General features: G+C 39.7%; 1 protein-coding gene across 5 annotated transcripts in view; it reads left to right on the top strand.

Moving 5' to 3' along the window:
• JHY (junctional cadherin complex regulator) overlaps positions 1–14,117 on the top strand; it is a 68,050-nt gene that overhangs the window by 30,366 nt on the left and 23,567 nt on the right. For 4 of the 5 annotated variants that reach the window (XM_019633434.1, XM_019633438.1, XM_019633437.1 and 1 more), the window contains exons 3-4: positions 6,152–6,265; positions 12,333–12,991. In XM_019633434.1, the coding sequence (XP_019488979.1) occupies positions 6,152–6,265; positions 12,333–12,991 (773 nt within the window). The remainder of the gene's footprint in view (positions 1–6,151; positions 6,266–12,332; positions 12,992–14,117) is intronic. The other variant, XM_019633435.1, reaches the window with a different exon arrangement.

Genomic DNA, 14,117 nt, shown 5'->3' with positions numbered 1-14,117 from the left:
GAAAATAATTTTATGGTTGGGGGTCACCACAACATGAGGATCTGTATTAAGGGGTCACGGCATTGGGAAGGTTGAGAACCGCTGGTCTATTGTGAGATGGACAATAGACAAAACAGAGTTATCATTGTATTAGTATGTGATATAAGTGCTAAGGAGAGAAATGAAGCAGAGCAGAGGAATAAGAAGTGCTGGGGTGGGGGGGAAATTACAATTTTAAATAGGTCACAAAGGAGCTGAGAATGTTCACCAGGCAAATATTTGAGGAAAGGGCATTCCTGGAAAAGGGACTGGTGAATGTGCAGAGCCGAAGGGCAGTGGGCTTAGGGCCACATGAACAAGGGAGTGGAATGGAAGAGGAGGTCGTAGTTTCCACCTTATTTTGTTGACAGTTGGCTACCTGCCTTTAATGTAAATCACAAATATATCCAGATAAACAAGTGGATTATACAAAGTCAGACAATTACGTTCACGAACTTATCCTAGAAAAAGTGCCACATACCTCATTGCTGAATATCACTATGGTCACCTTTGAAGTACTCCCCTTGGGAAGCTATGCACCGATGCCAGTGCCTGGCCCACCCTTCAAAGCAATTTTGGAACTCTTTTTCTGGAGCTCCCATCAGAGTTGTTGTCATATTACCCTTGATGTCCTGAATGTCATCAAAATGTCTTTCTTTCAATATTTCCTTTATCTTTTAGTAAAGAAAGAAGTCACTGGGGGCCAGATCAGGTGAGTAGGGAGGGTGTTCCAATACAGTTATTTGTTTCCTGGCTAAAAACTCCCTCACAGACAATGCTGTGTGAACTGGTGCATTGTCGTGATGCAAGAGCCATGAATTGTTGGTGAAAAGTTCAGGTCGTGTAACTTTTTCACGCAGCCTTTTCAGCACTTCCAAATAGTAAACTTGGTTAACTGTTTGTCCAGTTGGCACAAATTCATAATGAATAACCCCTCTGATATCAAAAAAGCTTAGCAACATCATTGCAACAAGTTCGCGAACTTAATTGTCAGACCTTGTATGTATTCTGATGTAAGTAGAGAGTTCAGTGAGCAATGCACATTGATCTTTTCACTCAATAATCTTTGTTGAGCACATATGTGCCAGGCATACTCACAGCCACCACGTAGCTTGTGTGAGTAGTGTGCCTGGAGCTGTACAGCACAGCAGCCCTGCACAGAATCTCTCCTTTTCCTACCTTCATGGGACTTACAGTCTGGAAGGGAAACAAACAATTTCCAGGTGATACTTGTTACAAGAGGGTAAGTACAGAGTGCTGAAGCAATGTCTCAGGTGCATCTATTTTAACCTGTAGGGTGTCAGGGAATGCTTCCTGGAGGAAGTTATATTTCAGCCAAGACTGGAACAGTGAATGGGATTGGTCAGAATAAGTGAGGTGAAAGGAGTTTCCAGGCAAAGAATGGCCTATGCACAGACACAGAGGTAATGGTGCATGTGGTCCACCAGCAAATTGGAGAAAGTAGAAGAGGAAGAGGAAGGAGCTGGGGCTGAAGAGTAGAGGACGCAGCGCCTTATACATCTTTAGAGATTAGGGGCAATGGAAAAGCAGTGATGTGTTTTTAAGTAGGTGACTGGCATAATTAGCTTTGGGGTTGTCAAGGCTTGAGTACCTTATATGGAAAATAAATGTAAAAAATAATATATCCACAGGTTTCAGTGTCATCTAATGCTTATTGAGCACATACCAGCTAAATATCTTATGAAATGTTCTAGACCAGGGGTCAGCAAACTTTTGAGATGGAAGAGCCGCCAGGGGTCAGCAAACTGCGGCTCCCAAACTGTGGCTCTGAAGTAAAATTGAAAATGAAAATAAAACTATCATAGTTTCATTTATAAAATTTTAAAGGGTATTATTCACATAATGGTGATTATGTAAAAATATAGTTATGGCTCTCAAATAATTTTTAAATTGTTGTGAGGGACAGGATTGGCTGTTCCAGGGACTGGCAAACTTTTCAGACAGGAACATGCCCAAAGAGCCACATGTGACTCGCAAGCCGCAGTTTGCCAACCCCTGTTCTATAAGAATGGAGACAGTGGCCAACAGCAGACCCAAAATATTTCATGTGTTTTGTCTTTAAATAGCAGAATAATTAATACAAATCCCCAGCTAATTCAAACAGCGGTGCTGAATATCCGCGTCGGAGCCTGACAGTGATCCACTGTATTGTCATGCCTCAGCCTCTTTTGCTGGCTACGTACAAACACAGCAGCAGCATTGCGGATGTTATGGGGCATAAGCTGACACAGAGCAAAATGTATTAGAAATAGGACAGAAAATTACTACTGCAGATCCCTCATTAGCCAACTTAACAAAGTAATGCACGCTGAATCCAGTGATTATGCCCCCCCAAAGAGGGCTTAAATAACAGATCTGTTGGAATAATGGTAAGCAAACACTATGTTTTTAAAAAATCAGACTCTTTGGCCTATTGTAATTTGGATATGTGCCAGTTATTACCACCACCAAGGAATGAGAATAAGTAGGAACCTAATAAATGAATGTGTGGCTCCTCACAACATCTACACGTAAGTAATAAAAAACAATATAAAGGAAAAAGGACCAAAACCTCCAATGATGTCACAACTTAATAGCAATATACTACTTAAACACATTTCAACGTGTGTCTAGGCAGATACATTAATTCATATATATAGCTCTTGGTAAGGCATCAACTTTTTTTTTGTGGTGCTGATTCTCTAAGAACCTAGTGAGTTTCTTTGAGAGAGCAGTAGCAGCCCAGTCTAGCTCAGCTGTACTCAATCTGAGTTGCTTCCCTACCTACAAACCCTCACTTCAAAGCAAGGAACATAATGTACAATTTTTTAATGGCTCTAGACCCAGGCACTCAGGCTCTCTGCTCTGCGCCTTACCTCAGTGTAAACACCTAATCAAGATTGCCTGTGCTTCAACAATAGCAGCCAAATGCAATTCGAGAACCACAAGCCTTTGAAGTCCTCCCAGCAAAGGCCGGTTTTCTAGTCTGGGATAATGACATGCCATGATTGCTGTCTTTGTTGTATCTTTTCAGTAGAGAAGCAATTATAGGCCCCAATTTAACAGAATAGACATTACACAGCTTATGATGCTCAAAATGCAATTTCATTTGATCATTTTCTCGATTTGATTGGTATTAATAGAATGGTTCACAAAAAAAAAAAAAAAAAGAAAAAGAAATAGCTGGCAGAGGTTGTGTCCCATTCCACTTTCAAAGAGATAATGTAGAAGTATGCTTTACTAGCCCAGAGACTCTCGGTGGGGTGATTCAGACACTGAGTTCTACCAAAATAGCTAGTGGATGGAAATATTGTACATCCTACATTCTCTGGGGAAGGAAGCATAAGACAATATGTTTTTAATTTGTAAACTATTTACCAAAGCTATAAAAGAGACCCCATCATTGTCAGTCAAACAATATCACTAGTGAAAAACTGAATTAACTAAACCAAGTTCCCTTTACAACAGCCAGGGAATAAAACCACCCAGTAGCAGATCTAAGAAAAAGCCCAACTTCTCTCTCACCCAGTCTCCAGATAACAGTTCATCCAAGACATCACCTGTTTGAGGTTTGAAAAATGATCATTTCCTTGCCTGCTTAGGCAGCCTATTCAGATTTTTTTACTCCCTTAGCCCTCATTTCTCCTCCAGGACAGGGTTGATTTCTCTTTAAAGTGAGCTGTGTTTCTTCTTAACAACATGGCAATACGGGATTGAAATCTTTGTAATAACGATGACAAAAGTTGTAAAGCCTAACGCTTTTTATAGTCATCTCATGTTTCTTGAATCAGTACTGTGCAAGGGACCAAGAGATGGAAACATTAGAAATAGTCCCTGACCGTAAGCAGCAGCATTTATAGTTCTAAACTTTCCATTTCAGCACAAGTTCAACTGTTTCATGATGCTGTGAAGTTTTCCATTTGCAGAGTAGGTAATCATTCAAAACATGTTAACTACTTCCATTTGTGATTAGGAAAATACTATCATCAGATAGTACATTTTGCTCCTTGTATGAGCAGTGAAAATTCAAGCACGAAGAGGTTTTATTTTCACTTTTTCCCATTTTTCAGATCAACCTTTACGTATCTAAACTTCTACACCATCTTTTTGCCTTGTCTATCCACCTACCTATCTATCTATACGGTATTTGTGATAAGTAGGCATTCAGGTAGGGATAAGGTTACACCCAAAATAAAGGAAACAAAATGTTGTCTTTCTTGTGCCGGAGAAGCCACGCTGAGTGCTAAGGAATGAGGTTGTCTTCATTTGCAAATGCTTATTTATTACTTAGTATTTAATAAATATTTTTGCCTCTTTCCATATTGAACACTAGTCTGCATAACTATGAAATAGAAGTAAGCCTCAAAGGGAGAATTTGAACACAGACATGACAGATTCTAAATCCCATGTCCCTTCCGTGTTGCACCTCCCTACTTCTCACACTACACAGCCCATCGGGAGATTTAATAAAACAAGTATAAAATTCTGAATCTAAATTTTAAATTTAATATCAGTTTAGAAAGGGGGAGGAGACCAGCATTTACAGGTGACAAAGCAGAGTGACCAAAGGAGCCCAACTTCAATAGCCAATCCCAGGAGGTAAGGCAAAGAGCTAGGTCCTCTAAAGAAGAGAAGGCTTAGGAAAGACGTTGTAATCAGCTTCTCACAGTTTAGGGCTGTTTTCTGAAAGAAAGATCGACTTATTCTGTTATTTTAGAGGGCAGGGGGCTAGAAATTACAGGAAGACATATTTCTGCTCTTATAAGGAAGAACTTTATAGCATTTAGGTTGTTCAGTGATGGAATATGTTCATCATCCATGAAACAGAGATTAAGAAATCTGACATTCACTCCATAGGATGGTTGAAAGGACCACATCTCCCACAGAAAGGGAATATTCTCAAGCCTCCTATTCTTTTCTCCCCCTCAATTCATAGAAGATCTTTAAAGCTATACTAATACTGACAAGCAGGTAACTCCCGCCAAGTGGCAGGTATTTAGACAGCAAGTGGATGAACATTTTACCAGAGATGGTACGGAAGTACCAGAGTTTGTACTGGATTTCCTCCAGAATCTTTCCCAATATTAAGATTGTATAACTTTAACTTTGCTTTCTGAAATGCTACCTGGTAGCTTGAATTCCACATAGCACAGAGACAATCTAATTTCTTTATTTAAAACAGGTAGCTAATGGAGGCAATGAAGGGACCTCATAATTTGGGGACCTAAATCTTATGTAACTGCCTTTATCAGTGGTTCTCAAACCTGGCTGCAGATTAGACCCACCTTGGGTGGGCAGTTAAAGTATATTGATATTTGGGGCCACCCCAGAGCTTCTGATTTCATTATTGTCTTGGATGGGACTACAGCACTGATATTTTTTAAAAGCTTCCTAGGTTATTGTAATATTTTACTGAAGTTAGGAACCACGGACCTACATCATTCAAATTAACTGAGTGCCAAACTACAAATTCTGTAAGTCAAAGATGATATTTCTAATGAGTTAGTTTAGCAAAACTGTTAAATGTGCAGGCTCAGGAGTTAGATTGCCTGGCTCCTCTACTTACTAGCTGTTGATTCTAGGCAAGTTGTTTAACCTCTCTGTTTCTTGGTTTTCTCATTTCCAAAAGTGGATATTAATAGTACATAAGGCTGTTATGAGGATTAACTGATATAGCGTATGCTAAGTGCTTAGGACAACTACTAGCATACTATGAGCATTCAGTGTATGTAAAATACTATTGTTATTTCTATTGCTGTTATCATCATCTTGGAGTATAGTGTTGCTTTATTATATTATTTCATTTGGTATACTCAAACATTAGTTGCAGCATCTGGTTCAGATAACTGTTGTAAAATTAGGCACTCTGAGTATGTACCAAGCATTTAAAGTTATGAATAGTTTGACCTCAAAGCACCAATTCTGACATCCTGCCTGCAAAAGAAAACATTGTGTATTCCCATTTTTCTTGGGAACAATCCAGGTCCCTGAGTACTAAGATGAATCCTTAAAATGAACTGAAAATAAAACCCCACCCTACAGGACCTCATTGTAGAGTACGCAGAGTTGAGCCCCATGTCTCTAAGACTAAACTGATTCCAGTTAACATGCTATATATGTTTTACCCTCTTAGATCTTCTACTCAGTCAGAGTAACCAACAAGATGTCTACTCAGAATGCCAAAGAGACTGAAAATGCTGCCATCAAACCTGAAGACAAATGGCACCAAAGAGCCCAACAGCTAAAGGTTACCTGCTGGATTGAATTTTAAATGTGTTTCAAGGGTTACTACTGAATATAAGTAATGTTCATGAATGACTTCTTATCATTTAAAGTTTTGTTCTTGTCCCTGAGAATAGTTACCCACCCCTCTCTGAGTAAGACTGGCTTCTGCCCAGATGGGCCATTGCTTGCTCAACCAGGACCTGAAACCAAAAGCAGGAAGGTCCACAATTCCAAGAGAGAACTCACTCAAGTTCGTCCAACGTGAATTGGGGAACCAGTGGGACATAATAGTCCCATCCTGGTACCTAGCACCTAGCATCAGGTCTGGGTCTGCTGGGCGGTCCTGGGTGGTTTTCTTTGGAATCCTGCTCACAGCATCACGTAGATGATTGACAAAAGAAATTTGAAATCTAAAGAAAGGTTTTGAATTTGAGCCTAGGCTGAGGGCCAGACCTGAAGGCAAAATCTAAGTCTCTTAAGTGTCTGACTAGTGGTGCCAACACCACTGAGGAAGAAAAGGAGGGCTTTGGTGCTGGGCTGAAAGTGGGGAAGGCATGAGGACAGGGGTGGGCCTGATGTTAAGTTTGGAGTTGCCTGTAGTGAGAAGGACATCTGATCTGAGATCAGGAGAGGTAGCTGAGTTAGCAACATACATTTGCATCATTGTAATTCACTGGTGGATTACAGCTGTCGGAATTGCTCAGATGCGGTAGTAATTGTAGGTAGTGGGAGAAGAGAGGACGGTCAAGAGCAGGGCCTATAGAAAATGGCAGAATGTTAAGGGTGAATAGAGACAGAGGTAGAGAGCAGAAGGCAAGAGACTACAAAGGGATTGCCAGAGATGTAGACAGCTGACCAGGATAAAATAGTGTCATGTAGCTGGAGACATGAAAATTTCAAGAAAGAGAAATCAGTGAACCAGGTCAAGACATGAAAATTTCAAGAAAGAGAAATCAGTGAACCAGGTCAAACTCTGCAGAGAAGACAAGTAAAAAGGTGCCATGAAAAGTGGATGTTATATGCAACTCATATATGCAAGTTTCTAATTATTCAGAAAACAACTAATAATAACACAAACAATAATAATATAAATGATATATATGTAAATTTGTGTCTATCTACAAATGGCGAGACAGAGAGGGAATGATGAAATGTGGCAAAAGGATCAAAACTGATGATTCTCAGTAAGAATATTTGGAAGCTCTCTTTGCTATTGTAATTTTTTTGTAAGTTTAAATAATTTTGTAATTGTGAAAAAGAAAATGTTAATGAAAAAGGTGCCCATAGGATTTGGTAACTAAGAGGTTATTGGTAGCCTGAGCAGAGCTGTTTCAGTGGGGTGGTTAGAATAAATGCTCTATTGCAGGGTATAGAGGTCTGAATGAGACATGGGGAAATGAAGACCAGACAGCCTACACTTTCAAGATGCTTGGCTATGGATTAAGAGAAAAGGTTTAACCAGAAAATGAAATCAATTGAGGGGATTCTCTCATTTTTTAATAGAAGAGATTTAAACACATTTACATGCTGGAAAGAATGAGAAACTAGAGATAGGGCTAGGAAAGAAAGAAGCTATGCCAGAAGCAAAGTCCCTGAGACAATTTAAGCCTATGTGTTTTCATCTTGAAAGTACTGAGGATGGCTGGCCATCATCATCATTTTCTATGTAAGCCTCTGATACATGCTTAAGATCTTTACTTCAAGCCAAGTAATCCCTCTTCACGTTACCTCTCCAGTCCTGTTGTCCTGAATCATTTTTGTGCTTCCCTGTGACTCTTCACAGGTTTTCCAAACCCCACTTCTGTTGTATACCCAGAACTGGACACAATACTTAGCTAAGGGCCTGACCCTTGATGGCCAGTTGTGAGGGAGCACACTCCCACTAGCAGAAGGCCCTTCCCAGGCAAGGAATATGTTATCAATAAAATAGAAAGTTTCCCAATTCAGTAAACCTTCAAGAGGATGTAGGATGTTTTCTTTCTTGCCACTCTCAAATTACTCTTGACTTTCTAGGCAAGGAAAAGGAATGATAGTGCAAACGGTATGTACTATCTTTGACTAATCTCAAAGTCCTTGTAATCACATCTTAAGTAATTGTCCCACCTTTCCAAAGTTTTGCCTCCAGTAGTGTCAATAGAGCTATGCTTCTCTTTCAATCTGAACATAGAATCCTTCCTTACTAATGCTAAAAATTAGAGTCAGTTGATATGTGTGCTCTCAATTTTCTTACTATTATCAGATGAAATGTATAACCCAAGCTCAAAGTACTCATGTTTTATTGTTAATAAACACGACAAAAACTTCTCTATGTCAGGGCCCATCTTGGAGGCCAGACGCAACCCTCAGGACTGCAGGGTTGATCAGGGTAACTGCCAGAGAGGTAGAAACCTGTATGTGTGCTCGCCTTAAGAGCAAGAATGGCTATTGGTTTTTTTGTTTGTTTTTTGTGTCTTTTTTTTTTTAATTTTTTTTTTTTAAGATTTTTATTGGGGAATTGGGGGGATGGGAACAGCGCTGGGGAATTGGGGGAAGGGGAACAGACAACTTGCTGTCATTTTGTTCTTCAGTCTAGTTGTGGAGGACGTTGCTTCACTGGCCCAAGTTGGCACCATCATTGCACTCTTCCCGGGCGAGGCAGATAAGTTGCCAGCTTCTGGACAGCCGCTCACTGCGGCTGCTGGCCGCTCACACTGGCTGCTGGCTACACACGGTAGCCCATGGCAACCCACTGCGACAGGGGCTGCAGCTACGCCGTTGCCAGCGACTCATGACAGCCCAGCTCCAGGTCGAGCTGTTGCTCAGCATCTTAGCTGTGGAGGGTAGTGTCACTGGCCCTCATATGTGGGATCCGAACCAGGGCCCTCTGGCATCCCAAGCCAGTTCTTAACCATCACGCCACTCAGCCGGCCCTGGCTATTGTTTTAAAGCAGATGAGTTTTTTGGTTGAGATCAGAGAATACACTCCCCCCTCTGTTTATGCCATGTAAACAGGAAAACATGAAAGACAAACCACTGGGTGCTGCCATTCACAGGGTTGGGGGCGAACTTCCCTCTGATGGCACAGTAGGAACAAACATTAATAACTAAGTAGGAGTCTGACTAAGAAATTATCATCCCAGCATTAGGCATGAGGATTCCCCGGTGCTAACGCCCCAGCCGAAGGACCCTGCTCTGTGTGTGCCAGCAAAGCCTACCGCCATTAAGCAGTTACTCTGAGTGCATGTAGTATGGACTGATTGTGCGTGTTGGTAACAAAAGAACCCCAGTGAGAGCAGGATGAAATAGAGGATTTCACTGCTGATGGAGATTAAATCGCCTGAGAATGGCTTTGTATATTAACTTCAGGAAACTCAGGTCTTGCCACCTAAAGAGTGACACCTGATGCCTCAATTGTAGGGTAATAAATCTTCAGTAAACTACAGATCTCAAGTAGGCTGCTGGGAAGGTGAGAGAAATCACATCAAAACCATAAATGTCTTTATTTCTGGGGTCAGAAATGCCATCTCTGGGCACTTATATTTACGTGAATAGCGGATTTAACACTTGAGACAATTGAAGTTTCATAAAATAATGAGTCCTTGGCCTTGTTGACAAAGCACCCTCTGAAGAGTATTATAATCTGAATTGTCAGCAGCAAAGGTGTATAACATGATTTAAACCAACTGGTAACCCAAGATTTCAAGTCTGGTACCCTAGGAAAAAAATTCCTGATAGGTCTTTTCCTTTCTTGGTTGCAATGAGGGAGAGAACTGGGACAAATACAGTCAGATGGTAGCAGAAAAAGAGTTTCTGGCACTTATTTTTCTAGCAATTAAAAAGCTGATGAAGAAATATTGGAAAGAATGACATTATCAGTATCAATAGGTAAGGGGGTCTTCTTGGCCCTTCATGAACAGTGATATCAGCCATGAAAAGATATCACTGGACACAATACTTAGCTAAGGGCCTAACCCTTGCTGGCCAGTGTAAGGGAGGACACTCCCACTAGCAGAAGACACACCAGTAAGATTATAAAACCACAGTTTTCTTCTGGTCCACTACGAGGAAGGATGCTCTTGGGCTATCCAGTTGCAGAACCATCTTGCTCACATTTCCCATGCAGCTTAATATACTGCATGGAAGGAAGAATCTTTCTTTTTTTTTTTTTTTAATTGGGGAATTGGGGGAGGGGAACCGTGTTGGGGAATTGGGGAAGGGGAACAGCCAAGTTATTGTTCTTCAGTCTTCATTGTGGAGGGTGCCATTCACCATCAGGCTTCCCTTCGGCAGCTCGTGGCCTCTAAGCTCAAGGTGCTGTGTTACAATCTTAGTTGCAGGTGGGCGTAGCCACCATCCCATGTGGGAGTCCAAACAGCAGACTTGTTGTTAAGAGTGCACGCTCTATCCACTGAGCCATCCGGGTGGCAGCACAGCTCAAGGTGCCTAGTTCAGTCTTAGTTGCGGGCGGGCATAGCCCACCATCAAACAGGCAGTCTTGTTGTTAGGAGCACGTGCTTTCACCTGCTGAGCCATCCTGCCACCTATTGGCAGCTCAGTGGCAGCTCAGCTCAGGCACAGTGTCACTGGCCCATGTGGAAATCGAACCAGCAGCCCTGTTGCTCAGAGCTTGCGCTCTTAAGCTAACTCTTAACCAACTGAGCCACTCGCCCGGCCTGGAAGAACCTTTCTTAATTGAAATACAGAAAAGGAAGGGTTTTTTTTTAGGGCATCACAGTTAAAATTTAAAGTTTAGCATCACAGGTAAAATTTAAAGGACCTCTCCGATCCTCCAGAAAACTCAAATTCTAAGTAGCACATACTCTAAATGTCAAATTACAAGCCATCTTCCTTTAAAATCTGATATAAGAAGTAATATTGTATATTACTATTTTAAACCGTCTCAACCTTATCATTATAATGAGATTTCATTCAAAATAGAATGCCATTTAATATTATACAGGAATAGGATGGGTCTTAACGATTGTATCAGAAAAGTGAAATAAAAGTTTAACTTATTGCAATACTTTGATCATTCTTCATAGCAAGCTAAAACAAACAGTTTAAGCAAAAGCATATTCACTTCAAGGTTTTTTCTCAAATGATGTGGGTAACTTGCATTTTTCAATTAACATTGCATAGATACAGACCATAGAGATATTTTATATGTGTGTTCAGGAAGGAAGAAATACGTTGCTGTTATATAACACACTGATGCATATGGTTATCTTACTGTTTTCAGCAAGGATTTAATCATTCTTTCCAAAGGCCTCTTAACTCAGCTAGTTTTTCACAAAGTAATGGGTGCTTTATCCCTTGGAAAGTATTTCTAAATGGCTTTGCACAATGTCGTTACATAGTGTATCTATTATGTCAGGAGTACATTTTGTTGTTACATGACTGACTTTGAAAAGCATAAAGACTGTTGTGAAATTGAAATATTTCCCCCAGATGTTTGATTGCCTAAGTACAGGCTTTATTAAGGAACAGAAGCAAAACAACTCCCGTGGTTTCACAGATGTGTTATCACAGTACAGACTCTTTTGTAATCCTTTGAATAAAATCTAATTTGTTTCATCTGGTGAGGAGGTGTTTTCTAGCTTCTGAACTATATGAGTCAGAAGACCTGATAATCTGAATTGTATTTCATACTAAACTTGTACTTCATTGGTAAAGCAAATCATTGATGTTCTTTCTGGTTAAGATTTTTTAAAATATTCATCTTAATTTTAAAAATTTGCATGTACATTTTGATGTACATTTGTACTTTCTTTGTACACAGCTCTTTAGAGGTAAAGCGTCTTCCACCACCATCCCCACTACTTGGTAACACTTCATTTTACAACATTTTAAGTCAAAGTCTTGTCCTTAATATAAGGCCCATTCTAAACTCTCTGTTTCTTTCTCGAAAATTCATAATCTGAAAATGCCAGGAGGAATCACACAGCTAATCACTCTCGTCATTGCATGAAATTAGGAAAGTACTATCTGAACTCTTTATCACCTACCTAGACATCTCCACTCCCAGTGTGAAAAACAGTAATTCAAAATTTGTGAAGAGTGCCAATCTTTTAACTTTGTACTAACCAAAAATATCTTTTTGGAATTACCAGGAACACTGGTCTCAATATGAAAGTGCAAAATCAAATAATGTACCAAGAGATCAATCTTCTGAAACCACTAATGGCCAGCAGCAACCTTCCAGAAGACCAGCCAAGCACAAGATTCGAAAACAACAGAAGCACAATCATGGCCTGAAACCTTTGGTGACTGAAGAGATGGTTGTCAGTCAAGGAAACCATAACAGTACTTCCAGACAGCAACAAAACCAAAATAAGCCTATTGATGATACTTCAATAAAGCATGAAACAATTGCAATTATGAATGCCCCTAACAATGATTTACAACACTCAAGTGCACTTAGGGGCCAGGATCCCAAAGGAAGCTCCAATCAATTTGCTCCACCACAGCGGCCTTTTGACCAGATATTATATAAAACCTCTACTGGATATCAGTCAGAGATGAATTTTAATAAAGAAAGAGGATGCAAAGACCAAGAAGAGAAAAGATTTTCATACCAGCAGCTATACATCAACACTCTATCCCATATGCACTTGAACTACCTTAATGAACTTTCTAAGAGACAAGTGCCCCTGAGCCATAAAGGCTTTCAGTCTGTTTCTAACATAAATGTGAATGGAGCAACTGAAAATAAGAAGAAACCCAGACAAACTTATGCAGAGACAAAATATAAGAACTTGGAAATATTATGGTAAGAATTTCTTTTTCTCAAGTGGTTTACTAGAGGAACAATGAGAGCCTGCTGGAGAAAGACAAAAGAAAGAACGGGAAGTGGGGTAGGGGTTGTGGGGATGTTCAGGTGATAGGAAAATTCACATAACAACATCCTTGGTTCTGATTTCCGCCTAAAATAGCCCACTTTTTATGTATTTTTTTCCCTTGTCTCCTCTACTTTTTCTACTGTAGTTAAACCAGAGGTTGGATGGCTGGGAGGACAGAAAGACCCAGTCAAAAAAGATCCCTATATTTTGAGGGTTACAATAATGTTTGCAGGAAACAAATTATCTCCAACACTGTAATGGCCTATCCTAAGAAAATAATCTAAAATACAGAAAAATATCTATAAATATCATTTCTAAAAATGACAACAATAATCCAACAATAAGGAAATGTCTAAGTAAGTTCTGATATTTAATATCATGTAACCATTTAAAATTATGGTTATTAGGAAATGCTTCTAGAAAAAGAAAATAATAAGGTACAAAATTACACTTATGAGTATAGCTCTGCTATATTAAAACGTGCATGGAAGAAAAATGCACCAAAATGTCAATAGAGGCTGTCTCTGGCAAGAGAGATTGGGGTTATTTTCAATTTCTTCTTTACACTGTCTGAATTGTTCAATTCCTTACAATGTAGATGTATTATTTCTATAATCAGAAAAAAAGAAAGTTATTTTTAAATCATTTTGGGGGACATTTCTTGATGCCATTCAATCAAATGTGTTTATTACACATCTAGTATATGCTGAATATAGTGCTAAAATGCTATAGAAGACACAAAAGTAGTATGATACATGGGTACCTCCAAGGAGCTTACTTCAAAGTAGGGAGACAATTTTATACACATGAGTTGATCAGAAGAGATTTAAGTGCTACAAGTGGAGGTATAAAAGGTACATTCAGTAAGATTCAGAGTTAGCTTCTTAGAAGAGATAGTGACAGATAGCAGGCATCCTTGTTATTTTTTTTCCCTCACTTTAGTGCTTCTAATATTTTTACCATTAAAAATAATATTTAACTTTTGGTAAATAGGGAGGGGAGGTAGGAAATTTCTCCTGTTCCTATTCCTTTTGCAAAAAACTTTTATCATAAATG

This window comes from Hipposideros armiger, unplaced genomic scaffold, assembly GCF_001890085.2.
Source record: "Hipposideros armiger isolate ML-2016 unplaced genomic scaffold, ASM189008v1 scaffold_1313, whole genome shotgun sequence".
In the NCBI taxonomy this organism is placed as follows: domain Eukaryota; kingdom Metazoa; phylum Chordata; class Mammalia; order Chiroptera; family Hipposideridae; genus Hipposideros; species Hipposideros armiger.
The sequence above is the reverse complement of the archived record's forward strand: the minus strand, read 5'-3'. Positions and strand labels throughout refer to the sequence as shown.